The 26,567-nt window shown below is 52.4% G+C and overlaps 1 protein-coding gene across 6 annotated transcripts in view; it reads right to left on the bottom strand.

Annotated features, from left to right (window-relative positions):
* NUP210 (nucleoporin 210) overlaps positions 1-26,567 on the bottom strand; it is a 102,899-nt gene that overhangs the window by 37,353 nt on the left and 38,979 nt on the right. For all 6 annotated transcript variants that reach the window (XR_002520308.2, XR_002520309.2, XM_003894064.4 and 3 more), the window contains exons 8-18: positions 26,038-26,106; positions 24,595-24,701; positions 23,431-23,571; positions 22,668-22,805; positions 20,888-21,043; positions 19,037-19,235; positions 13,421-13,566; positions 7,779-8,000; positions 5,400-5,573; positions 451-643; positions 92-198 (exon numbers count right to left, since the gene is read on the bottom strand). Coding sequence is in view for 4 of the 6 variants with exons in the window: in XM_003894064.4 (XP_003894113.2) it covers positions 92-198; positions 451-643; positions 5,400-5,573; positions 7,779-8,000; positions 13,421-13,566; positions 19,037-19,235; positions 20,888-21,043; positions 22,668-22,805; positions 23,431-23,571; positions 24,595-24,701; positions 26,038-26,106 (1,652 nt within the window). In the remaining 2 variants the exon portion in view is untranslated. The remainder of the gene's footprint in view (positions 1-91; positions 199-450; positions 644-5,399; positions 5,574-7,778; positions 8,001-13,420; positions 13,567-19,036; positions 19,236-20,887; positions 21,044-22,667; positions 22,806-23,430; positions 23,572-24,594; positions 24,702-26,037; positions 26,107-26,567) is intronic.

Raw genomic sequence — 26,567 nt, 5'->3', positions numbered from 1 at the left:
AGGACACTGTGACACCCAGTGGAATTTAAGCAGAAGTAGGAGGCTTGCTCCGCTACCCATAGCCCACCCACCACTGGGCCCTGGAAGATACCGGCTGCTTTGTTCTGGCAGCGCTGAGGTGGGACTCCTGGTAACCAGTGGCAGTGGCAGTGATGGCTGTGGTTCCTGATGCCTCGTGAACCAAAATGGCCTGCAAACCTGAGACCAGGAAGAGGGAAGCCACCGTTGGATGTCTGCCCATCACCACCCCTGAAGCAGCCCCTCCCTCCTTCTGATTTGCAGTTTTGAATCCGAAAACAGAAAACTGTGTATGTTGAAACTACGTGGATTGTTAAGAGTTAACAGGACCTAAGCACAGATAACTAAGCTCCCACAGGTACTGGCCCACCTTGGCAGGCTTCCTGTCTGGTCTCTGTTCTGCCTGGGCCATTGGGCTAGCGCCCAGCTCACCGTGCAGCTTCTTTTGGCCACTCTCATCGTCCTGGGACACCAGCTGCATGGGCAGCTCAGGCTCGATGCTGGCCAACACTGGCCTGGTGGACTCCCACTGGATGCTCAGAGAGCTGAAGTTGTCGAACCGGCGGCCCTCCTGGTCGTAAGCAGCCAGATCCAGCAGGGGGTTGCGGTGGCTGGAGACTGGGACCTGCAGGGGACACAGGTCAGATGCTGTGGTCACACCCAGGACTGGACCTGGACATTGACCACGCAGTGCATTCTGAGGCCAGCAGCTGCCCTGTGGGCTCTTGGGGGTGCTGGTGAGGGAATGGGATGAGCCAGAAAGCAATCCTCACTATTGCCACCCACCAGGTCCCACCATGGCCCTGTCCAAGCTGGCTTCTGGCTCCAGACCACAGCTCTCAATGGAATGAGAACCACTAGGGGGCCTTCAGCAACAGTGGAGGCATTTCTGGCTGTCCCTACTGATGAGTCAGGGGGTTGCCACTGGCATCTAGTTGGGAGAGGTCCATGATGCTGCTTAACACCCTGTAATACACAGGACAGCCCCCCACAGGAACTATTTCCCCAAGTGTCAACAGTGCTGAAGCCGGGAACTCCCACCCTGACCTACTACTGTGGGCAGGCTGCTCTCCTTCCCCTCCGCCCTCACCTTTCCAAATGATTGCCACCCCCCACCCAGGCACATGTCAGTGCCTCTAGGATGGCCCCACTAGGGGTTTCACAGGAATGCAGATTCCAATGCCTAAGATGTCCCAGAGCCACCAGGTTTGCACAGCTCCTTTCAAAGTGGAATACTCGCCCGATCCTTAAATGTCCCAGGAAGGTGGGAGAGATCATCCCCATGTGAAGGAAGCACAAGCCCAGGCAGGGAAAGGAGCTCATCCAAGGAGGTTTGGGATGGGAGCTCCAGGCTGAAGGTCCAAATCCTGGATTCCCACCACTCTGGCATTATCTCTTGCTCCCTGAGAAGACTCTCCCCATAGAAACCGGCTGAATCAAGCCTCTTTCCTGTGGACTATCCTCTCCTTCTCTGGCCACATGGCATGGGGGCAATGTGGGCAGGGCCACAAAGCAGAGGCCAAGTGTGTCTGACCCCACAACTTGGACTGAGTCCCAGCTCTACCTCTCAGTGCACAGGCAAGTTATGAACTCCTTGAGCCTCAGTTTCTCCAGCTGTGACACACAAAGCACAACCAAGCCCACCTTCTAGGATGTGGATTTAAATATGGGGACTGCAAGGGCATTTTAGAGAGCCTTCCTACACGTGGGTAGGAAGGGGGGCAGCCATGAGTGTCATTCACAAACGGCCAGTTTTCCATTCGGGGAGAGGGGGGTCCCACAGAAAGAACTACCCTTCTCTCACCCTCTGGTTAGAAGTGACCAAGGCACGGCCGGGCACCGTGGCTCACGCCTGTAATCCCAGCACTTTAGGAGGCCGAGGCGGGCGGATCACGAGATCAGCAGATTGAGACCATCCTGGCTAACACAGTGAAACCCCGTCTCTACTAAAAATACAAAATAATTAGCCGGGCGTGGTGGTGGGTGCCTGTAGTCCCAGCTACTCGGGAGGCTGAGGCAGAAGAATTGGAGTGAACCCGGGAGGCGGAGCTTGCAGTGAGCCGAGATCGTGCCACTGCACTCCAGCCTGGGCGACAGAGCAAAGAAAAAAAAAGTGACCGAGGCACTTGCTCTAGCCAGTGAAATGTGAAATGGGACTAGGGGGAAGCTTCACTGCCAGATCCCGACCTGCCACATTCCCTTTCTCTCCACAGTGGCACCTGCCATAATCAACATGGTAGCTGCTCCACAGCCCATGTTTTGGAACGAAGACTACAATGACACAAAGCAGGGTCTCCCAGCCAACCAGAGAGGCTCATGCAGCATGGGCAAGAGGTGAGCTTGTGCCATGTGAAGCTATGGGATGTGGGCTTGTTTGCTGTGGCAGCCTGGCCGGGCCCAGCCTGTCCGACTGATACAGTCACAAAACACCCTACCTGCACCATGAGGGCTCCTCTCAATTCCTTTTAGCTCTCTTGCCCCCACAGAACACTTGATTCAAGCAGGCTACAAATTCTTAATCCACGCCCTGCTCAGAGTAGGCCAGCACCATCAGCAGGCATGCAAAGGTCTCATCATTATTCATAATATAGAAGTTGGGAGTGTTGGCAGAGGCTGCAGGGACCTATCCTAGGTGCTCCATGGCTCCCCCAGATGCAACCCAGGCTGGAAAACCAATGCTCTTCCAGGGAAGGAAATTGACACTGGCCAAGCACATGTGCAAGCTAGCTGACCCATTTGAGGCAACAACATAAACTCCATTTTACAAACAGGGAGGCTGAGGTCCAGGGACATTAAATGTTAAATGACTTGTCCAACGTCACACAGGTTTAGGGGTGGAACTCAGTTGGTCTGATTTTAGAGCCCAAGGACCTCCCCTGACTCAGTGTGGTCAATCTCTGGTGTCTCATCTGGGGGCAGCCCCACTCAAGTCCCTAATCAGTCCCATGCAACTGGTGCCCACCCACAGTGAGCGAGCCACACACTACAGGACCTGCTCGGAGGGCCAGGGTCAGGCTGAGCCTGGCTCCATCTTGTCATTCTGATCAGTCAATTCCATTCTGGTGTCTCTCCTTACCAATAATTTAACCTGCAAACACATCTTGGGTAGCTTCTGAAGTTGGAGAGTATAAAATTACCTTGATCCTGCACCCAGGCTGCATTGCAGGGATATATCTTTCTCAAAGTTCCCTAATGACTGGCTAGGCATGGTGACTCATGCCTGTAATCCCAACACTTTGGGAGGCCAAGGCGGGCAGATCACGAGGTCAGGAGTTCGAGACCAGCCTGACAAATATGGTGAAACTGTGTCTCTACTAAAAATACAAAAATTAGTCTGGTGTGGTGGTGCATGCCTGTAATCCCAGCTACTCAGGAGGCTGAGGCAGGAGAATCACTTGAACCCGGGAGGCGGAGGTTGCAGTGAGCCGAGATTGCGCCACTGCACTCCAGCCTGGACAACAGAGCGAGACTCTGTCACAAAAAAAAGAAAAAAAAGAAAAAAAGTTCCCTAATGAGACTCTATTTTTTTTTATTTTTTATTTTTATTTTATTTTATTTTATTTTATTTTTGAGATGGAGTCTCGCTCTGTCGCCCAGGCTGGAGTGCAATGGCGCAATCTCGGCTCACTGCAAGCTCCGCCTCCCGGGTTCACGCCATTCTCCTGCCTCAGCCTCCCGAGTAGCTGGGACTACAGGCGCCCGCCACTGCGCCCAGCTAATTTTTTCTATTTTTAGTAGAGACGGAGTTTCACCATGGTCTCGATCTCCTGACCTTGTGATCCGCCCGCCTCGGCCTCCCAAAGTGCTGGGATTACAGGCGTGAGCCACCGCGCCCTGCCGAGACTCTAAATTGCCAGGGTCACGCCTGAATGGCTGGCTGGTGGCTCAGGAACCTGAGGACTGATGGATCACACAACTCCTCCATGTTTGAGGTCCATTATTTTCTGGCGACATCTATGATGTGCAAAGCCAAATCAGAGTCAAGCCCTGCAGCCATCATATTTAAGTCCAGGGAGACAACCCTGGGCTAAAGCAGAGGTCCTGGCCAACAGACAGACCAGGCACAATCCAGCCCCAACGTGGCTCCCTCAGCTCACAGCCAACGCTAAGGACAGGGAAGATGCACATAGGTTTGATTTGTTTTTCTTTGAAAACGAGAAAGCTGGGCCAGCCTGGGGTTGAAGTGACTGTCCCTGAGCTGAGCAGGCTGCCTGTCCAGAGAGGACCTACTCTCCAGCTCAGCTACTCCCCGGCCAGTTCTCCAGCAGTGTGGCTTCTCCACCTATGAGTCTGCAAGAGTCAAGCATTAAGACAGGAGTGGCACATGCACAGTGCATTCGCTGGTTCACTCATCCACCGCTCCTAGTTACTGATCTCCTCCTATGAGCCAGGGTCTGCTCTAGGACTCACAAAGAATAAATGGAGTGAGTTTCACAGTGTTAGATCGCAGTGAGCTCGCACATGCCCTCCTCAGAGCCCCATTCCGCTCCTCCTGAGCAGCCTCCTCCTCGCTCTGCTGTGTGCCCTATTTCACTTCCCTTGCAGCGCTTGCCACCTCTGATCCATCTTATTTGTGCATCTCCTGGTCTCCCTGTCATCTCCAGGAGGCAGGTTCCTTGCCTGTCCTGATGACCGTGCAATCCAAAACTCAGACCTGTGCCTGGCACAGAGGACATGCTCCGTAAGTACATGCTCAAGGAGTGAGGAGCTGCCCAACCCCCTCCTCTGAAAAGGGGCTGGGGGCTGGTGCTGGCCAGAGGGTGTCCCATGTCCCTTACACTGGACACACTCAATACCTTGGGCTCTGAATGCCCTAGGGACTAAGGCATGGATGCGTCTCAAGTCCAAGGGGAGCAGACCTGTGGCTTCCCTTACCATCCCTGCCGTTAGACTCCCAAGGGACTCTCTTCCTCTCTTAACCCTTACTTCTGAAACACAGCCCCATGTCCCCCACATCACGGGGATGCTGCAGCTGGTCACCTCTCCTCAGTAGCCCGCACACCTGCTCTGACCCTACATACTCTGTCCATAGACAGCAAGCTGCATTTTAACACCCTCAAGGCACAGAAGACAACAAGATATTTTTAAACTACCAACTGCCAAACAAAGACAGGCAGCGAATGTGGAAGAGGACCCTATCTTCATCTGACACTGCCACTAGTAGCTGTGACTTTTGTATGTCCCTCACCTCTCCAAGCTGTGTGTCCCTTGAATATAAAACACAAATGAAACCAGCGCCCTCACAGGGCCAGCTGTTGAGACAAAGGAAGTGCAGTGTGGAGCTATGTCTGTTACAATGCTTGGGACCATGAGCAAGGCCGCCAATGTCCTGCCTAAGCGGGCGGCACCCTCGCCTCCTCCTGAGCATAGACCACACTTACCACCTGCTTGTTCTGCTGCAGCAGCGGACAGGACAGGTCTAGCTGGGGGCTGGTGTAGACAGGCGCAAGGGTGAGCCTGGACGGTGGGGCGCAGACGAACTTCACCACAGCAGGCTCCACCGCAGGGAAGGGGTTGGTGAGGCTGGGCTTGTTCCCCACCGACAGGGCGATGACCTGGTAGGGCACAGTGAGCAGTCAGACCCCCAAGCTTGAGTTCTCACTCCTTTCTGAGCTGTGCCACACCCCACCCCAGTACCCTCTGACTCAGTTTTCTCCTCTATAGGATGGGAGTGATGATGATACCCATGCCACAGGGTCTTAACAAATGCCCAGTGGCACACAGGTGGGAAAGCACTTCCTCAACACTTAAGAGACTCTCAGATGGGAGTCCACGTGCCCTCTGCAAATGTCAGCCAGAACCATGGGCTGCTCCTATCTCAGGCAAGAGGTAGACTTGGTGAGGCTTCATGGTTTCCCAGGACCCTAGGAAAACCCCATGGTTGCATTAGCAAATTCACAAGTTCAAGGATGCTTCAGTGAGGAGTCCATATGGAGGTGAAAACACTCATGGAACGAGGGACAGACGTGGGAAGTGCATGCTGCAGAATGATGACTGAGGAAAGCCAATCAGATAGGAGCACTGCAGGACAACACCCAGGAAGAGCTGCAGCCTGGAGGCAGGGCCTGCCCTCTGCCTGCTCATGCTCTGCAGCTCCAGGGGCTGCTGCAGAGAGGGGAATCCATGGTGCAAGAAAAGAGGGAAACCTGTCTGCCTGGAGAGTTGGGACCTCAGAAATCATATCCAGCTTCCTCTTTTTTGGAGCACCATGGCTCAGGGCCCATTTTGAGGTAGCACCTTCAGCCTCCTCAGATGACATGCACTTGATGGAGGACACGAGCCCCCACCTTTCCTGACCATGAGGCAGGACCAAGGGCAGTGTCCTCCCTGACTCCACGAAGGCTTTCTGTGTGCTCCCAGTGTCCCATGTGTCCCCTGTGGATTGCTCCCAATCCACAGAGCAATGGATTGGGAGGGCCCTAGAGGTAATGCCACTTGGGGGTCAAATTCCTATAGCCCTGAGAAGGGACAGGGATGGTGGGGTCATGTTAGGGATAAGAAATATATCCAACTTAATTCATGAGGAATTTTATTCTTCTTATTATATTACTTATTATGATGTTATTGTTCTTGTTGTTTTATTGTTTTTCTAAAACCACCCCACTGGTGAATGGGACCTATCACCAGGCACCTTTTCTGGCCATACCAGGGCAGCTGTGGCATGGCTGATGCCATAAGGGCACCGTGGGAGGCATGCATGTGCGTTTTATTGCCAATTGACATTCTTTGCCCTGCTACACATGCAGGAAATATCCTTCACTTCCCAAAGAAATGGACTCTCTCCCATCTTCCTGATTCCCGCCGAATACCCGTTTTGCTCTGGGCTTCCTGCCTTGGAAATGGAGCAGTAGATGCCCACCAGAAGCCCCACAAGCTCTCAGCCCACCCTCCCCAGGGAAGGAGTACCAGATTCCGAGGCACCTGAATAGCAAGATGCCCTCCAGCCAGCATGTGGGGATTCAGGTCACACATGTGTTTTGTCTGGTCCCCTCAGCCTCCTCAGCTTTTGGTTTTCAGCATTAAAAAACTTAACAGATTATGCCAAAAAAAAAAAATTGTGGGCCGGGCACGGTGGCTCAAGCCTGTAATCCCAGCACTTTGGGAGGCCGAGACGGGCGGATCACGAGGTCAGGAGATCAAGACCATCTTGGCTAACACGGTGAAACCCCGTCTCTACTAAAAAATACAAAAAACTAGCTGGGTGAGGTGGCGGGCGCCTGTAGTCCCAGCTACTCAGGAGGCTGAGATGAGAATGGCGTAAACCCGGGAGGCGGAGCTTGCAGTGAGCTGAGATCTGGCCACTGCACTCCAGCCTGGGCTACAGAGCGAGACTCTGTCTCAAAAAAAAAAAAAAAAAATTGTGATTTCCAGGTTATCCTCAAAAACCAAAAAGATGTGTCAAACCTGGGTCTATAGCCTCATTCATTTACAGCCTTGGAGACACTGGACTTGTTATCCCAAACTCAAAGCCTCCAGCTCTGGTTTGGTTAGTGGAGGATGCTGAAGCCCATGGAGGTGGCAAGCCACCCAACTGGCCTGTTCTACGAAAGCTGGCATAGCGGGAGGTCCCCATTGCCACACCTGCCTAGTGTTCATTGAATTCCACATCACCACGCCTCAGTTTGCCTGTCCGTAAAATGGGTACAATGGGAGTGGTTTTCTCTCAGGGTTACTCCAAGGAGTAAATAAAATAATACAGAGAGAGTCATTTTCCACCCCTGCCTTAGGGCAAGGAGGGTCTGGAGCAGCTGCCCACTCACCTGCTCACCCAAGGCCTGACAGGTCACAAGGATCCAGTGTTGCTGATAATTCCGGGAGGAATGGGGGGCAAAGAGAGCCAAGCCGATGCTGTCAGTGTCCTCAGCGGTGACATTCTGGAAGAACTTGGAAGGCTCGAGGATCCAAGGTCTGGGACCTCCTTCAAACAGCATCTCCTTTGAGGAGCCCAGGGTTACCAAGGCAACAGAGGAGGGATCCACAGCCTGGAGATGGAAGAGGCAGAAGACTTGGCATTCTTCTAAGGCAGCACGGGCAGGAGCCGGGCATCCCAGCCCCGCATCCTCACCCTGCCTGTGGGGCCCAGTCTCCTGTTTGAAACTCATTCACTTCATCTGCAGCACTCATGGGGATCGTTGCAAAGACCCAGAGGAGTAGGGTGTAGATAGAATTAAGCCCTCACTCTGACAGACTGCTGGAGGGTGTACATGGATTTGCCTCTTTTGTCAAACAATCTGGTAAAAGCCTTGAAAATACCCACAGCCCTGGAACCCAGGAATTCCCTATCTGGAACCTAACCTAATAACACAATGGAGAGAAACATGTCAATGCACAGACAGATGTTCATCACACTATTATTTCCCACAGCAAATAACCAACAATAATCTACACTCCAGCACAAGGGGCTCAGTACACGTAGTGTTTCCCAGTGACAGAACCTTATGTGGGCCCCCAAAGCAGTCTTCACAAAGATCTACAAGCGCAGGATACACATCTGATGGTGCAGTTGGATCACAACCATCTTGCTGTAAAAAGCATAAAACCATCCTAAAGAGATATCCACCAGGTGACCAAGGGAGATGCAGCCTGTGTTGTCCTCGCTGGCACCATTGCAGGTGGTCTGTTCCCTTCCTTCTGAGCCGCTGGGCTTCCCACACTTTGCACCATGTATGCACGAGCTTCGAGGGCGAGTCTTGTGGCACCTAGAACCATGCCTCGCACATAGCAGGTGCTCAACAATTCTTTGTTGAGTGAAAGTGAGTTGGCAAGTAAAACTGTGGTGACCTTAAAGTACCCAGTAAACAAAGGAAGAATTAAAGTAATATTTCACACAAAGCTCTCATTTCCTCCACGGCCTAGGGCAATCATGGTGCCAAGGGCCCCATGGCCTCCCAGTGTGGGCAATGGCAGTGCTTAGATTCTATGTAACAGGGTGTCATTCCTAGTCAACCTCCAGGAAGACATGGGGACTCCACAGGAGGACCCCTCCCTCCAGTGACACAGCAGGGGTGCAGAGAGGAGGGATTCACCCTAAGGGGTCCCACAGCCCTGCTCTCCTTGACTCCCTCCACTGCAGAGGGTCCCACTGCAGTGACTGCCAAGTCCTCACTTGTCAATCTGCTCCCCGCTAGCCCCATCTACTCTCCCCTCAAAGAGCTGCCCATGTGTCCCTTCCTAAGACAGAGATCTCACCCTGTCCCTTGTGCATTAAACTATTCCACAGCACCGGCGGCCCTCGGAATACAGGCTCAGCTTCTGTCCTAGGACTTGGGCTCTCCCAACCTGGCCCCAGGTCCAGCTTCAGACTAGTGGCATCCTTCTAGAGAGCCATGCTCAGCTGTCCCCAGGCCTTCACAGAGGCTACTCTCCTATCCTTGTCTCACTTAGGCGACCCCTCCTGACATTGCAGGGCTCAGCACACTGGCCTCCAGAAAGCCCTGCTTCCTCTCCCACCCAGCGCCGACCTGCGGCCCAGGCGATTCTTCTCTGGGCCCCACTTCACCTGGTGCTCCTCACCCTGAAGGAGCTTCATGGCTTGGGGGTCTGATCAGGCTATAGACTCATGGAGGGTAGGGTGTGTCTGTTTCCTTCTGCATCTATGGCATGATCTTAAGCACATGAGGAAGGAAAAACCTTGTAAGAAAAATATTCCCTCCCCACCCACAAAAAAAAAGAACAAAAAAAAACCCAAAAAAAAAACCTCTTACCACATCCGCACATGGTGGAAGGGTCATGCTAGCTCTCTGGGTTCTTTTAAAAGGGCACTAATCCCAGTCGTGAAGCTTCTGCCCCCATGATCTAATCACCCCTCAAAGGCCTCAGCTCCATTGCTGTGGGGGTCAGCGTTTCAACATATGTATTTTGTGGGGACACGAACATCCAAATTATGGCTATCTATGAGGAAGGAAGCCCTCACTAGTCACCAAAATCTGCTGGTACCTTGACTTTAGACTTCCCAGCTCCTGAACTGCAAGAAAGAAATTTCTGTTGTTTATAAGCCACCCAGTCCAAGGTGTTTTGTTAAGGTTACCTGAACAGACTATGACTTTTCAAATGAGAATTCTGTCCTTTTGACTTGGTTTTTCAGTATGAACATTTTTTGAATCTGATATAGGCTATCAACTGTCTCTGGGCATCCCTCCCTGCACAAACAATTCCAAGGGGCCCGTGGTGCCCCTGCTGAAATCCATCCCCGGACTCCACCTTCTACAGAGTCAGGCGTGGCCCCTGTTTCCTGCAGAAGCACTAAGTATGCTCAGGGCCTTCATCTCTGCTCCTCTCAGAACTCCCCGCTGGAGACAGCAGCACAACCCAGTTCTGTGCACCACTCAGGCCTCTGCCTGAGCGTCACCTCCTCAGGCAGGCCTCTGCTGGGCATGTCTAAAGCAGGGTCTCTCTTCCCCTGTCACCTCCTTTCCAGCTCAACTCTTCATCTATGCCCCTGAGCCATCACTGGATATACCATCATTTGTGCATTTGCTTCTCTGTCTCTACTGGAATGAAGCTAGTCTGGGACCTTAAACAAGTTAATGTCTACAAGGCTGTTTCCCCAGCCTGTGAAATGGGTACAATGATAATGCCTACCTCGCGGGCTACTATTGTGATTCAGGCGCTGGAATGAAAGACCTGAATATGTGACTAGCACATGCTCAATCAATGGCCCCTGCTGTTAGAAACTGTTATGATTATTAACTGTCATCCCCACTTTAAAGACAGAAAGGATGAATCCCAGCAGACGAAGACACTGAACCAAGCTAACCCAGCTAGTGGGCCCAGGTCTGTTCTGACTCTTGATCCCGTGCTCTTACCCAAATCTCGTGGCCACAACCAACAAAACCCCACTATGGGCAAGGCAGGCCACTGTATATCTTGCCAAAGATGTTTTCATGACCAGCCCAAAGTGAAAGAACTGTGCGAAGAAGCTGTGTGTCCTACAATTAACAACCGGAGGATGAGGAATTATCACCTTTGTGTTTAATTCTCTCCCTCAGGCATAAAAGTATCATAGAACCCTGTGCCAAGGAGACAGGTTAATAATGCAGCTGATGAAGGATGCTCATGCACTGTGCAGGCTCCTCAGCCAGTGTCAAAGCCCAAATATTCCAAATATTCCCCATGTGCGACAGAGACATCAATTCCTCTATTGGTTAAGTCCCTGTCACTTGGCTTTTGTTCCTTGTAAAGAAACCTGATCTTAACTGCTAACTAGGAAGAAGACAGATGAAGGGAGAAGAGACCCATATCCACTTTTCTCTATAATCTGTCCAATCAGGAAGCCACCTCACTGAGGGACACGTCCACCTTATCTTCATCCTTACATTCCAGCCCAGGACTGTGAGCTCAGCTTCTGGTTTCTGCTGCTCCAGCCAAACGCCCTGATAATCCAGAGCCAGGAGGGGCCCTGAAGAACCCCTCTCCAGGTACCTGGTGAAATGCTCTAGCTCCCAGAAGGTGCGCAGGGCAACCCCAGAATGCCTGCTGTTCTCAGGGATTTCAACTCTCTCCACTCTGCTCTCTGACGCTCACCTGCTGCAGTGCTGTGCTTGAGTGGGGGTGTGGGGGCAGGTCTTGATCTCCTCATTTTAAACTTCCACCTCCATCACCCCTCCATGCTCTACTTTTTCCATGGCAAGCAGAGGCAAAATACATTCTTTGCTTTGTTTATGGTCGTCTCTACCTCTCTTTGCCAGAATGTCACTTCATGGGGACAAAGGTTCTGTGTTTTCTGCCCTGGTGCATCTCTAGGGCCTGCTGCAGAGATTACACAAGTAGGTATTCATGCCTGTGTGCTGACGGATGAGGAGCAGGGCTAAGCCTCTGATCACTAACGGACATTTGAGAAGTGTCTGCTATGCTTGCTCTGGAGATCAGGAGGCCTTGACTTCTGCCCTGGCTGGATGACCTTGGACACATTTCCTCACACATTCATTCTAAACAAAACCACCCTTGGTTGGTGTCTGCTCTGTGCCAGGCACTGAACCCAGGGCCAGGGGTTCAGAGATAAAAGATCCTAACATTGCCAGGCACAGTGGCTCATGCCTGTAATCCCAATACTTTGGGAGGCTGAGGTGGGAGGATCATCTGAGGTCAGGAGTTCGGGACCAGCCTGACCAACATGGAGAAACCCTGTCTCTACTAAAAATACAAAATTAGCCGGGGATGGTGATGCATGCCTGTAATCCCAGCTACTGGGGAGGCCAAGGCAGGAGAATCGCTTAACCCCGGGAGGCGGTGGTTGCGGTGAGCAGAGATGGCGCCATTGCACTCCAGTCTGGGCAACAAGAGTGAAACTCCATCTCAAAAAAAAAAAAAAAAAGGAAAGAAAAAGAAATCCTAACATCACCAAGCTTGCTTCCAATGAATGGGTGAGAGGAAGAAAAAAATGGTACAAACCATGAGGACCGGAGCTGTCTTTAAGGCTGACACTGGGAGCAGAAAAATGTAAGGACTGCCTGACCGTGCCAGGGAGGCTGAGGCTCCCCCAGGCCTGCCCTCCAGCCCTCCCTGGAAGGAGGAGCAGGAACTTCCCACCAACGAACCCTCTCTGTGCCTCCTGCATGCTCGGCAGGGTTCAAAGAAAGGGATGATTACAGTCAGCAGCCTCCTGCATGGCAGCTCTCGTACAGAGCCTTCACACCCACCCCAGAGGAAGGCCCAGTTCTTTTTTACCCGTGTTTAATAACTAACCCTTCCTGAGCCTGCACTACTCCCTAGACTGTGTTCTGAGCTCATTCCATTTGTGAGCTCAGCAAATCCTCATCACGACCTCATGAGGCAAGAGCTGTCTCAGCCCCATTTTACAGGCAGGGAATGTAAGGCCCAAGAGTGGGTGGGGTCAGGCTGGACTCGGCTCAGGAGGGTGGTATGGACACTGAGGCTATGTGCTCTGCTCCGCACAGGCTGTGGCTACCACTGTCCTCAGATGAGAGGCAGGATGGATGGACACTAGGCCAGGGCAGATCCTCTCTGACCCCAGTCTTGGAGGTCTCAGCATTGCCATACCACAGGGCCGCTGTCCCAATTCTAGGACTCTACGGGGACCCTGAAGGTTAGCTCTGGAGTGGAGTGGAAGCACTCCCCTGTGACCCTTGCTGAACACACTTCTGAAGCCCTTGCAGCCCACACTCCTACCTTCATTGGGAGAGGCTGGCAGGTCGGTATCCTGCCAAGCCTGCCAAGCACTGTCTCGCGTAACCAGAGATGCCCACAACCACTGCCCATCAGGGAGGCTCTGCTCCTTCCACACAGATCCTGCTTTCAGCCAGAAATCATGGGAGAGGGAGCTGTGCCAAAAGCTATTTTGAAGGAATTGGGTTTATCACACAAATTTGTCAGAGCAAATGGGTAATTTGCATCTGGGAAGTAGTGGGCAGGGGAGAGGTAAAGGGCAGGGCCCCTGGCTCACCTTGAGAGGCAGGTAGGCAGCAATGGTGATTTTGGCACTCAGGTGCACGTGGCCATGTCTGTAGCTCACAAGGAGCGTGGTAGAGCCCTGGGCCTCGGCCTTTACCTGGACTCCGCTACAGTGCTCAGAGCCCGGCGGCAGCCTCCCTGCAGAAAGGAGAGAACCAGATAGTCACCCTGAAATCACTTTTTTTTTTTTTTTTGAGATGGAGTCTTGCTCTGTTGCCCAGGCTGGAGTGCAGTGGCATGATCTTGGCTCACTGAGACCTCCGCCTCTGGGGTTCAAGTGATTCTCCTGCCTCAGCCTCCCAGGTAGCTGGGACTACAGGCATGGACCACTACACCTGGCTAATTTTTGTATTTTTTTAGTAGAGATGGGGACTCGCCATGTTGGCCAGGCTGGTCTTGAACTCCTGACCTCAAGTGATTCATCCACCTCAGCCTCCCAAAGTGCTGGGATTACAGGCGTGAGCCACTGTGGCCAGCCCTGAAATCACCTTTGGTGGGGAAGGCACAACAGGCTGGGGGCACCCCTCTTTCATCCCAGGCTTGATCCTTGATCTGATTTTTTTTAACTAAAAATGTTTAATTCAGCCAGGCACGGTGGCTCATGCCTGTAATCCAGCACTTTGGGAGGCTGAGGTGGGCGGATCACCTGAGGTCAGGAGTTTGAGACAAGCTGACAACATGGAGAAACCCTGTCTCCACTAAAAATACAAAAAATTAGCCAGGCATGGTGGCACATGCCTGTAATCCCAGTTACTCAGGAGGCTGAGACAGGAGAATCACTTGAACCCAGGAGGCAGAGGTTGCGATGAGCCAAGATCGCACTACTGCATTCCAGCCCGGGCAGTAAGAGTGAAACTCTGTCTCAAAAGAAAAATAAAAATGTTTAATTCACGGCCAGGCGCGGTGGCTCACACCTGCAATCCCAGCACTTTTGGAGGCTGAGGCGCGCGGATCACCTGAGGTCGGAAGTTTGAGACTAGCCTGACCAACACGGAGAAATCCCATCTCTACTAAAAATACAGAATTAGCCGGGCGTGGTGGCGCATGTCTGTAATCCCAGCTACTCGGGAGGCTGAGGCAGGAGAATTGCTGGAACCCGGGAGGCAGAGGTTGCGGTGAGCCAAGATCGCACCACTGCACTCCCACATAGGCAATGAGGGAGCAAAACTGTTTCAAAAAAATAAATAAATAAATGTTTAATTCACATGAGTATATAATTCACAATGATTTTTCCACATACTGGACCCACCCTATAGGCAGCACCCATATCAACAAACAGAATATTATCTGTACCCCCAGACTCTCCCGGAGACCCTTCTGGTATCTGGCCTCTCCCTAAAGGAAAACCACCCGCCTGGTGCCACCAGCACAACTGAGCCTTGCTTGGTATGGTTCCCATAAAGGGAGCCACGGGCACAACTCTTTTGTGCCTGGCTTCCTCACCTCAGCAGTGTTCATGGGATTTCTCACTGGTCACACTCGAGGATCCTTTGTCCACATTCTCCATATGATTCTGTTATATGAATATAGAGCAATAGACTGACCCATGCTATGGTGCGCATCTGGGTTTCTTCCAGTTTGGGACTGTGCTACATGGTATTGCTGTAAACATCTGGGCGCCTTCCTCTTGGGGGACACACCTGGGCATTTCTGTTGGGTGCATCCCTAAGAGAGGAAGTGTTAGGCTGCAGGGTGTGCATTTGTTTAGCTGTAGTCATTGTTGGTTGCTGTTGTCAAATATCTTCCCAAAGTGGTTGTGTCACTTTATACTGCTGCCAACAGCTGCCCTACATCCCTGCCATTATTAAATTAAGTTTTAAAATTTTTATTTTATTTTTGAGACAGGGTCTTGCTCTGTTGCCCAGGCTGGAGTGCAGTGGCACAATCTTGGCTCACTGCAACCGCTACCTCCTAGGCTCAAGTGAGTCTTCTACCTCAGCCTCCTGACTAACTGGGACTACAGGAGTGAGCCACCATACCAGGATAACTTTTTCATTTTTTTGTAGAAGCATGGTCCCATTATGTTGCCCAGGCTGGTCTCAAACTCCTGGGCTCAAGCAATCCTCCCATCTCGGACTCCCAAAATGCTGGGATTACGGGCATGGGCCACCATGCGCAGTCTAAAATTTTATCTTTAAAAAAAAAAATTGTTTTAAAAAAATTCTGATAAAATACAGGTAAGATAAAATTTCCCACCATAACACCTTTTGTGTGTATAGTTCAGTGGCATTAAGCACATTTATGTAGCGTGTGAATGTCGCTACTATCTGTCTACACAACTCTTCAACTTACAAAACTGAAACTCTGCACCCAATATACAGTAACTTTCCAATTCTCCTCGCTCCAGTCCCTTACCACTACCATTATACTTCCTGTCTTCATGAATTTGGTTACTCTAGGTATCTCATATAAGTGGGATCATAAAGTATTTGTCCTTTTGTGAGGACAAAAAGTCCTCAGTGAAGGACTGGCTTACTTCACTGAGCATGATGTCTTCAAGGCTCTTCCATGTTGTAGCATGGGTCGGAATTTCCTTCCTTCTTAAGGCTGAATAATATTCCACTGTATGGACAGACCTCATTGTGTTCATTCATTCTTCCAACGGTGGACACCTGGGTTGCTTCCACCTTTTGGCTATTGTGAATAACACTGCCATGAACATGGGTGCACAAACACCTCTTGGGGATCGTGCTTTCAACACCTTTGGATGTACACCCAGATGCGGGATTGCCTGCTGGATCATATGGTAACTCCATGTTTACTTTCTTGAAGAACCACCATACTGCTTTCCACAGCAGCAGCACCTTTCGCATACCCACCAGCAGCGCATAAGAGCTCCAGTGTCTTCACATCCTTGTCAACATTTGCTGTTTTCTGTTGTTTTGATCGCAGCCATCCTAAGGAGGGTAGTACTTTTCATTGTGGGTTTGATTTGCACCACTCTGATGATGAGTGATGTTGAGCATCTTCCCGTGTGCTTGTTGTCTGTGTATCAGCTTCGGACAAATATTCAAGTCCTCGGCCTACTGTTTGATTGGGTTATTGGTGTTATTGCTGCTGAGATGTAGGAGTTCTTTACATATCCTAGATATGAACCCCTTATACAATTTGCAGATGTGTTCTCCCATTCTGTAGGTTGCCTTTGTACTCTGTTGTGTCCTTTGATATACAGAACTGTTTTATTTCGCTGTAGTCCAGTTTGTCTATTTTTAATTTGTAGCCTGTGCATCTGGTGTTATAGCCAAAAAATCAAAGCAAATTCCAATGTCCTGAAGCTTTCCTCTGGTTTTCTTTTAGAAGTTTTATAGTTTTCAATTTTATATTAGGTCTTTGATCCACTGTGACTTAATTTTTGTGTTTGGAGTTATGGAAGGGTCTAACTTCATACTTACACATGTGGATACCTGGTTGTCCCAGCACCATTTGGTGAACAGACTGTCCTTTCCCCATTGGACAGTCTTGGCACCTTTGCCAAAAATCATTTCACCATGTATGAGCAGGTTTTCATCTGGGCTCAGTATTCTATTCTGTAAGTCCGTCTATGCCAGCACAAAGACATGTTGAGAGAGTCACAGTAGTGCCCACAGCCCAGGGGCTTTCAAGAAGATGCCACCCAAGAGGGCAAGGCAAAAATGGGACTGCCAAGTCCAACTACAGTAAGCAGAGGGAGCCACAGAAGGGAGGCCAGCCTGGGCCAGGGCTACCAGGGCTCCTCCTGAGAGCCATGATCAGAGTCTGGCTACCTGTGGTCTGAGCCTGGGAGGTGGCAGAGGGAGTTTACCTAACATGGGACCAAATTTGTTTCTTTAGCTGAGTAAGCTCCAGGGTGGGTATTACAGGGACAGGTCAACCTGCTGATCCGACCTGTTCTTGAGCCCTATGGGTTTCTGTGGGGTGAGCATCTCTGTCCTGACAGAGCCCAGGTTTCTAAGATACGTATTTTCATACAGCTTGGGCCCTACACACCTCCCTACACATTACCATGCACACCATGCCCCAGGCCAGGGGCAGTGCAAGGCACTTCCTAAGAGAAATTTGACACCACAGGATTCCCATCTTGACTGCTGTTTTCAGAAGTCAAACTCCTGGAGAAACACCCTGTATTGTGCTGAGGGATAGTCACTTGTAACCATCACAATAAGCAAGAGCTGTCATCCCATTTTATAGTTAAAGAACCCAAGGCTCAGAGAGGCTGGGCAGCACACTGGCATCATAGAGATAGCAAGAGAGTGGAGTGGCTCAGACCCAGGCCTGTGAAACTCCAAGCCGTGAACTTTCCTCCCTGGGACCTGCCCCCCTGCCTGAGCAGCACCCTGCAGCCTCCCTCCAGGACGGTTGTGGCAGGCAGTGCAGGGGAGTGGTTCATGTCCTTCTGTCAGCGGGCCTCTCCCATGCGCAAGGCTTTTCCTCCAACCTAAATGATTACCTGACAATGACACTGTAGACTTCATGAGCTTAGTTTCTCCTGGATGCAGTTTGCTCAGGGATTTTTCAGAGATACTGGCCTCCTTCTGTGCAGTTTCAAACTGCAAAAGCTCTGCACGGAATTACAGCTACAGTTGCGTGCACAGCCACTTGGCACCACAGGCGATCCTACAAACCCTCTGCCAATAAAGCTTCCTAAACACTGCCAGGATCACATCGCTCTTCTGTTCAAAAACCTTCAGTGGCTCCCCCTACTGCCTGGACACTAGGTCCAAGCCCTCCAAAGCACTCTGTGATTCAACGGGTCCTCTGTTCTCGGTCCTCCACGTGCACAGGCACCATGGACTGCCTACCTCCGGGCCCTGGTTACAGGCGCCCCTGCCCACCAAATGTTGTCCCTGTTCACTTCCAATGCTCTGCCCAAATCTTACTCCTATTCAATAGTTCCTTGTCCTTTGGTCTTCTTCTGCAAATCAGAGAGGGAGCCCTTCCTTCCCTTATCTTTAGGACCCATTTCACAGGTGAGTAAAGCCCCAGGGCAAGAGTCAGCCATACCCAGATCTGCACCCCATCCCTGTCCCAGGCCATGTGTGACATTGGGCAGCTACAGCTACACAGCCTCAGTTTCTTCATCTGTCACATGGGCCAACAACAGATCCTTCTCCTAGGGTGGTTGTAAAGTCCTAATGAGATCAGGCATGCAAAGTGCCTGTCCTGTCCTGGCAGGGCTAACACTTGATAAACTATCACAGTCAGACTCCACCCATGTCACCACCAAAACCCCACAGCAGATGAGGCAGAGAACAGATGGGTGGGCCTGGCCTGTCACAGGTGAGAGGACTCTAGAACTAACCAAACCCCTATTGACAACGCATTCTGAATACCAACTGCATTCCAGGGACTAAAACAGGCACTTTGATGTGATTCTATGTAGATGACACACAGCTTAGAGATGTGAAAACTGAAGCTGAGTGAGGTCACTGATTTGCCAAAGTCACACGGTGGGCAAGATCCAGGCCAGACAGGAACTGATGGTGGATCAGGAGACAACTGCCATTCCTTATGCTGCAGCCCCTCTGCTGCCTCAAGCCCTCTCTTTGGGAATCTGGCGGTCCATGCTGAGAACCCACGCGATCTGGAACCAATCCCAGTATCTGGCACCTGCTCAGCAGCGCTGGTTTACCTGGGAGTGGCTGGAACACACCCTGGTTCTCCACCTCGACAGCCAAGTCAAAGTGGGAGCAGTCGCTCAAGGTGACCACCTCGCCGGCCCCGCCGGGCATGAGGCCATTGATCCTCAGGGGCAGCTCCAGGGCCTGGCCCACACGTGCCTCTACCTGGCACGGGGCAAATTCCATGCTGTGGGGCTCGATCACACACACCTGGAAGACAGGGGCATGGCCTGAGCTCAGTCACCTCCACAGGAGAGGCAGGGCCTGTTGCTCGGATTTCCTAAGAGCTGCTGTGTGTTGAGCACTGAGGATACATCTGTAAGAAGCCTGTTGCAGTCAGTGGGGTGATTCAGGGACAGAGAGCAGGGGAGGCCTCTCCGAGGAGTGGCCTAGAAGCTCAGACCTGAGAGCCACAGCACAGGCAGACAGGCAAAGCCTGGGGGAAGAACACTCCAGGTGAAAGGATGGTGCGTGCAAAGGCCCTGCAGTACCTACCAGGCCAGCACCTTGGAGGAACATGGAGGCCAGTGTGCTGAAGTGCACTGTGCAGGGGCAGTGGAAAGAGATGGGGCTGGCAGCCATGGTGAGGAATCAGTGTTTACTGTGGCTGAGCTGGGGGACCTCAGAGGTCCCCACCACCCTGGCTTCTGTGTACCGATCAGCAGCCAGGTGAGCAGTGTGGTGAGGAGGCTGCTGGAAAGCCCTAGAGAGAGATGCGGCAGCTTGAGCCAGGGCAGGCGTGCCAGGGCAGGCGTGTCAGGACCAGTGAGATGTGGGATGTGTTCTGAATGGCTCATCGGATGGACCAGTAGAGCGGCTGGAGCCAGGAAAGAGGTAAGCACAGCCATGATTGTATAAAACTAGAGTTCCACCTCCTGGTTAAGGAGGGGATCTCCTCAACCTCCCTCACCTGATGAAGCACTGGCCTGAAGGGAAAGGGCTGGCTCCCTTACAGTGCACTGGGTCTGAGCGCAAGCCCTGCCGGCTGGCCTCGGAGGCCAGGTTCTATCTACTCAGGACGCATGCTGCCTCCTGAGGAACTGTCCTCAGGATCTGGCTGGGCTGCTGGGCAAACAGCGACACAAGGGGAAACTGGGATGAGGGGACGGGGTCCCAGTTTATCCCAACGTTGGACTTCATGCTTCACCTCAAAGGCCTGTGTGGAGCCCCCTCTCCATGAGAATCCGGCCTCACTTTAGACAGAGGCGGCTTTGGGTCTCAAGTGGAAGACTGGCCAGCCTGTCCATCCCTGTCCCTGATACTGTAACAGCAGGCTGCAGCTGGACTCCACGGGGTGTCCCTTCCTGTCCCAAATGAAGGAATAAAGGGGCTGAAGTCAGAGCACCAGGCAAGTATGGCCTGGGGTCAGGGGCCACAGGTGGGGCTGGCAGAGGCTCAGCTGTGACTACCGCCACCTGCCACCATTGTGAAGTGAGATGGTCCCATGTCACTCAGGGCCAAAAGCCAGGTGTGGGGACCTGTGCAGGGACCTGCCTTTGTACCCAAAAGTGAGTGAAGGGAGAGGAGTCTGGCCTGGTCTCTCGGAGCCTGGTGGTGCCCTTTCACTGTGAGTTTACAACCCAGTGCTTGGTGGACCTTCCAATTTGAGATTCCTATTTTTCAGGTCTGGGGAATTTTCTAGAATGGCTCTTAGATTATCTCCCCTCCAGAAACCCAGCCCTGTGGATACTGGTCTTTCTGGGCCCATTGTTGGCTCGTGTGAGACATCCTGTCCATCTTCCTGACATAGCCGTGAGCTCCTAAGGGAAGGGCTGGGGCTTGAGCTCCTAAGTACAGGATCCAGGGCTGGGGGTGTTTCTGAGTGAAGTCTCCCAAGGGGTGTCTTGGCCCTGAGCTCTCACCTTCATCTCACCGAAATGGAGTGGGTTCTGCACATCGTGTGCCTGGATCACACTGAGCCCGGTGTCACTGCCTGTGGTCATTACGCCCTTGACAGTAACTGTGGCAACCAGGTAGCTTGACGAAGACCAGCTGAAGTTCCCACTGCCACCATGGGCCTGCGGAGGAAAAGCCATCACAGGACCGGCTGCCTGCCCTCAGCCTGCTGGGGAAGCCAGAGGGTCAGAGACACGTGCGTGTGCCTGCAGGCACTCACACTCATACACATTTATCCTCACACTCATGGGCTCACCCATGCACACACTCACCATTCACACTCACAATTCACACTCACATGTACAGCTACTTGCCCATTCACTCATACACTCATGCACACGTACCACTTATACCCACAGTGCACACATGTATACCTACTCACCTGCTCACACTCATTTACTCTCATGCTCACCACTCACACCCACAGTGCACACACATACACCTACTCATTCGTACACATGCTCACACTTACATTTACCTTCACACTCACACTTTCACCTACTCACCATTCACACCCACAGTACACTCACATACATTCACCTACTCCCACCAGCTTACCGTCACATGCACACACTCAAACTTTCTCACACATACATCACACATATACACTAGCACCAATACACTCAAACACATATACACTCTCACAGGCTCTAAAACACCTGTGACCACTTCCTCACTGACACACAAGGTCGATGCCCACAGCAGGGAAAAATGTGGCATCAACTAGGGTCTGGTTGGAGGCTACCCCTGCCCTCACCCTCTGTCCTGTCTCATTTCTGTCCTCATATTCTGGGGACCTCGAGACTGATGCACACAAACACACAGGCCCATGACAGATGCCCCAGAACCTGGTGGCACCTCCCAGAGCTCAGGCTGGCGTGGGACGAAACCCTTGGTCACCGAGCCAGTTGCAGGGCGCTGCCTCCCTGACTAGACACAAGCTCCCAGCACACACCCCTGCCCGCTCCTCATCGTCTGCTAGGAGGTCAGCGACCACACCTCTGCTCCCAGACCAGAGGAAACAACCCCAGAACCCAAGAGGCCAGGATGGTGACACACCTGAGCAGACAGCTGGTGCCAGTCTATGGACAGGACACCTGTCACCACTCCACGGGACAGCAGGACTGATGTGCCCTGCACCGACCACGGGGACTCGAGCACTGTCTAACGTGAGTCCTGCTGGCTAACACCAGGTACAAGCATTAAGGTGAGAGCAATGATACATCCCATGTGATGAGGTTGGAGATACTTATCCCTTAAATTTTAATGTTTTCTCTAAGGGTGTGTGTATATATTGCTTTAAAATAAATTAGAAAAATTAATGTTAATGAAATTCAAATCTGTATTCCAGGTTTTCTTTATTGCATTTTTTTTCTCTCTCTCTCTTTTTTTTTTTGGTAGAGATGGAGGTCTCCCTATGTTGCTCAGCCTGGTATCAAACTCCTGGGCTTAAGTGATCCTCTCACTTCAGCCTCCGAAATTGCTGGGACTGCAGGTGTTAGCCACTGCACCCTGCCTTATTCTCAAGTTTTTCATTGTTGGGTTTTTTTGTTGTTTTTTTTTCCTAATTACCAAAATGTATTGCTATGATGGAAACCTCAGGAACCAACAGAAATCATAAAGACTGTGATTTAAAATTCTCTATGACCACTAGAGAGTAATACTAAAAGTAATAGAATGGACAAAAAGCCACAATCCCATGAAAACACCAAAGGAATGCACCCAGAGGTGAGCGGTCTCACGTACCTTTATTGTGTACTGATAGGCGCCCGTCTTTGGTTGCCATGGAAATGTCAAGATGCTGGGATACAGGGTGATGGGGATGTGAATTTCCACCTCCTGCTGGTTCCACACAGGCACCTGTAGTATGTGGACCCCTCCATCCTACAATGGGTGAGGGTGCCACACGTCACTATGACATCCATGTCATCATCAGTCTTTCCCAGTCACTGGACCCCCACCCCTCCCTGGGGATCAGGCCACAAAGGTGGATTTCTGGGAAAGTGGAGAGCCACCCTCTCATTCTCCACGGGGATGGCTTTCTGAAGTGCTTTCTGGAAGTGCTGCCTGACTGAATCCTCAGGGCAGGATGGACGTGGTGTCCCCCCTCCCCCACTTTACAGATGGGGAAACTGAGGCTTGAGAGCTAAAGCAGTTCACCCAGCCCCCAGAGCTGAGGAGGCTGACTCTGGCAGGAGTCACTGTCGGTGCATGGGCGTTTCTTCCTGTTACGGCCTGTGGCCCCTTTCAGGCCAGGAGGCCTTTTGTGTGGGATAGGAAAATGGGAACACCCAGGCCGATTTTCCAATCAGCAAAGCTCTGCTCCCTAAGGCTGATGGGCTTCTTAAAGACAAGGGAAAAAAGAACCCAGGATGCAAGTAGCCCAAACAGGCAAAGGGACACTGGTGGCCCAACTCCCTGGGACTCATGGCCCTCCTGGGCTGACATTTCTGCCTACAGAGGGGGGCTTCATAGGCCAAGGCACGACGCAGGGGAGCCACCAACTTGCCTGGTCTACCACAGAGGTGAGGGCCGCGTCAATGGCCGTCTGTCCCCTCTTTAGTGCCCTGACACGATGGTACGAACCATTCTGGGAGGATGAGAGCACCTCAAAGAACTCAGCAGGAAGCACAGTTTCAATTCGGATGTTCTGGAAGGTGAGGCAGGACAGGAGAGAGGTGTTTCTGGGGTGACTCCAGAAAGTCAGAGTTTGGGCACGAAGCTACAGGACTGAAACCAGCAGCCAGGCCAGGCCAAGGGGCCCCCTGGAGCTCAGCAGCCTCTACTAGCAACAGATGGGCGGGCTGGGCCCTGGAACAGAGCTCTGACCACTATGGCCTTTGTCCCCACCGAGGCCGCCCTCCCTGCATGGCCCGATGACCTGCGCTCCTGTTTCATCTCCCCGTGTGGCATCTGGGGCAGCTTGGAGCCTACCAAGGTCTCAACAAGGAACCAGTAAATATAAAAAAAGGACATTATGTCCCCTACAGGTAACTGCAAATGGTGACCATCCCAGCCCTTGTTTGATAACACGAGCAAAGCAATGACTTCTTCAAGGACACCAAGAGGAACCTCGCCTCCTTCTTCTAAAACCTCCAATGCCACCTGGAAGAGCCTGGAGGTGCTCACTGATGAGCCTGGAATTTCTCACAGGGGATAGAGAGGCGTTCAAGACTCCTGCACATTTCCCCATCTGTCTGACACCCCTTTCCAGAACCAGAAAGCGTGCTGAGCTCGGCCTCTGTCATGCAGGGTTCCAGGTATTTCTGGGACCCAGTATGAAGAAAGCCAGGACGTGCTCCCTGACTCTCTGCAGGGCAGGAGGAGAATGGATTCTCTGAGGTCCCTAGCTTGGGGAAAAGGGGGCGGGAGAGTGGCGGGCAGAGACCTCCTCCCTATCCCCCTCTCCTGGAACCCTGCCGCTGTGGCACCCTCTGCTCTCCAGCCCGACAGGGGCTCCGCAGCGAGGCCGGTGTGCAGGCTCACAGGCTCTGGAGATGCCCCGGGACGCCTCCGCATTATCTCCCACAGACCCGGGAGCGCCACTAGAAACAGGACCCCTCCTCGGTCAGCCTGCATGGGGGCTCCTGTTGCTTTGGGGGCTGCTCTTCAGCAGCTGCGTAAGGCAACGACCCCACCTCATCCCCCAGCTAGGACCTGAACAGGCACTCACATCAGACAGATAGACCTTGTTGCTGAACTTGTCAAAAACTTCGATGGTGACTTCATACAGGCGGCCAGTCTCCAGCACCCACCTGTCACCAGGGTGAACGGTGAACCCTAAAACAGGCAGGGGAGCCTGTACTCAGGCCTCAGGTACAGCAGGGTGGAGGATGATGGGACCACCACCCTCAGCACAGGGGCCCTCAGCATCCACACGGGAAGCCCCACCCCACCCACCTGGGGGCCCCACACCACCCACCTGCGGGTCCCACACCACCCACCTGCGGGTCCCACACCACCTACCTGGGGGCCCCACACCACCCACCTGCGGGTCCCACACTACCCACCTGGAAGCCCCACACCACCTACCTGGGAGCCCCACACCCCACACCACCCACCTGCGGGCCCCACACCACCCACCTGGGAGCCCCACACCACCCACCTGTGGGCCCCACACCACCCACCTGCGGGCCCCACGCCACCCACCTGCGGGCCCCACAACTCTGGCCCTGGCCTTCTCCACAGAGAGGGACCTGCTGCTGAGGAGCAGAGGTCTGATGCCATCTTCAGCCGTAAGTTCTGAGCTGACCAGGACCAACCCTGGACTCATCCCACTCTGTCTGATCAAGGCTCTTTCAAACTCATTCCCGTCCTCAGTGGGTCTACACTCAGAATCCAGCAGCTCTGTCCTCAACACACAGTAGGCCTACGCTCTGAACCCTCGGCAGGCCTACACTCTGAATCCACAATAGTTCTCTGCTTTGAACCCTCAGTCCTGAGCTGACCTCGCCAGGACCAACCCTGGACTCATCTCAGCAGGTCTACACTCTGAAGTCTGTCACTGAGCACTCTTGCCATATGAGTCAGCCCTGCCCTCCCAGGTTCTCGGTCCCCTTCAACACAGGATACCACAGCACTCTTGCGGTCCCCTGGGATGCCCAATGTACTTTCTCACCTCCATACCATTGCCTAAGCAATTCCCTCTGCCAGGACACCTTCCCGCAAAAGAAGCTCTGTCTGAGAAAATGCCTACCTTCAATACCATCATCAGATTCCTCCCCTCCCTGCTAAGGTACCTGCCTGTCATGTTACCTTAGGGTCCCTCTATAATTGAGCTGACACTGGGCCCCAACCTCCAAATGTCCATAGCAATGGTCAGGTCTGGGCAAAGCCGTGGCGTGAAAACCTGGAGGGTGCAAGCCCCTCACCACTCTACCCAGTTCTGTTTCTCTTCTTGATGAGCCTGCCGCCTGCCTGGCTTGGCCCATTCTACCTATTTCTACACCAAACAGGGAAGGGCTGGTGAGTGCCCCGGGCAATGGTAGTCATAGCAAGTGGCACAGCTGGCCAGAAGGAAGCATTTTCTGTGAAGCTATTGCCTGTTTTCTATTTTTTAAACTCATATAGTCACAACTGAGCAGCATCCAGGAGGGCCCAGGAGACCCACACTTACCCAGGTATCCAGGTTCGACCACGTAGATGGTGCTGTTGGGTAACCTAGAAACACCTTGCATGCGAATACCTGGAATTTTAATTAAGGGGTAAGATATACGACAGCAAACAAACCCGCTGGCCGACCAGTTTCAGCTTGGCTCAGAATCCTGATCATCAAGACATTACATGGAGAGAAGAGGGGATGAAAACTCCCCTGGCTTAGGCCACACAGAGCAAAAGCACTTTTCAGAATCAAAGACCACATTGCGCTTGCCACACTAGCAAAGGGGAATCTCTGCAAGGGACACTGGAGACCACACAGGACACATCGACAAGTCTGGAGCATCAATACTCCATTATGCTAGTATGGAAATAGCCCCCGCCAGGCCCCCTCTGAAAGGCTGCAGGTTGGAGAAGTTTCCGGAGACAAGGAATGACACGCAGCTCCTGCCATCACCTCCCACTGCTGGGAGCCTCTGGGGTGAGTCACCCACAGCCGTGAGCAATTCCACTCAGCAGTGCTATTTCAGTTCTTTCTGATTTTCAGAC

Source organism: Papio anubis, chromosome 2, assembly GCF_008728515.1.
Source record: "Papio anubis isolate 15944 chromosome 2, Panubis1.0, whole genome shotgun sequence".
Taxonomy (NCBI): Eukaryota; Metazoa; Chordata; class Mammalia; order Primates; family Cercopithecidae; genus Papio; species Papio anubis.
The sequence above is the reverse complement of the archived record's forward strand: the minus strand, read 5'-3'. Positions and strand labels throughout refer to the sequence as shown.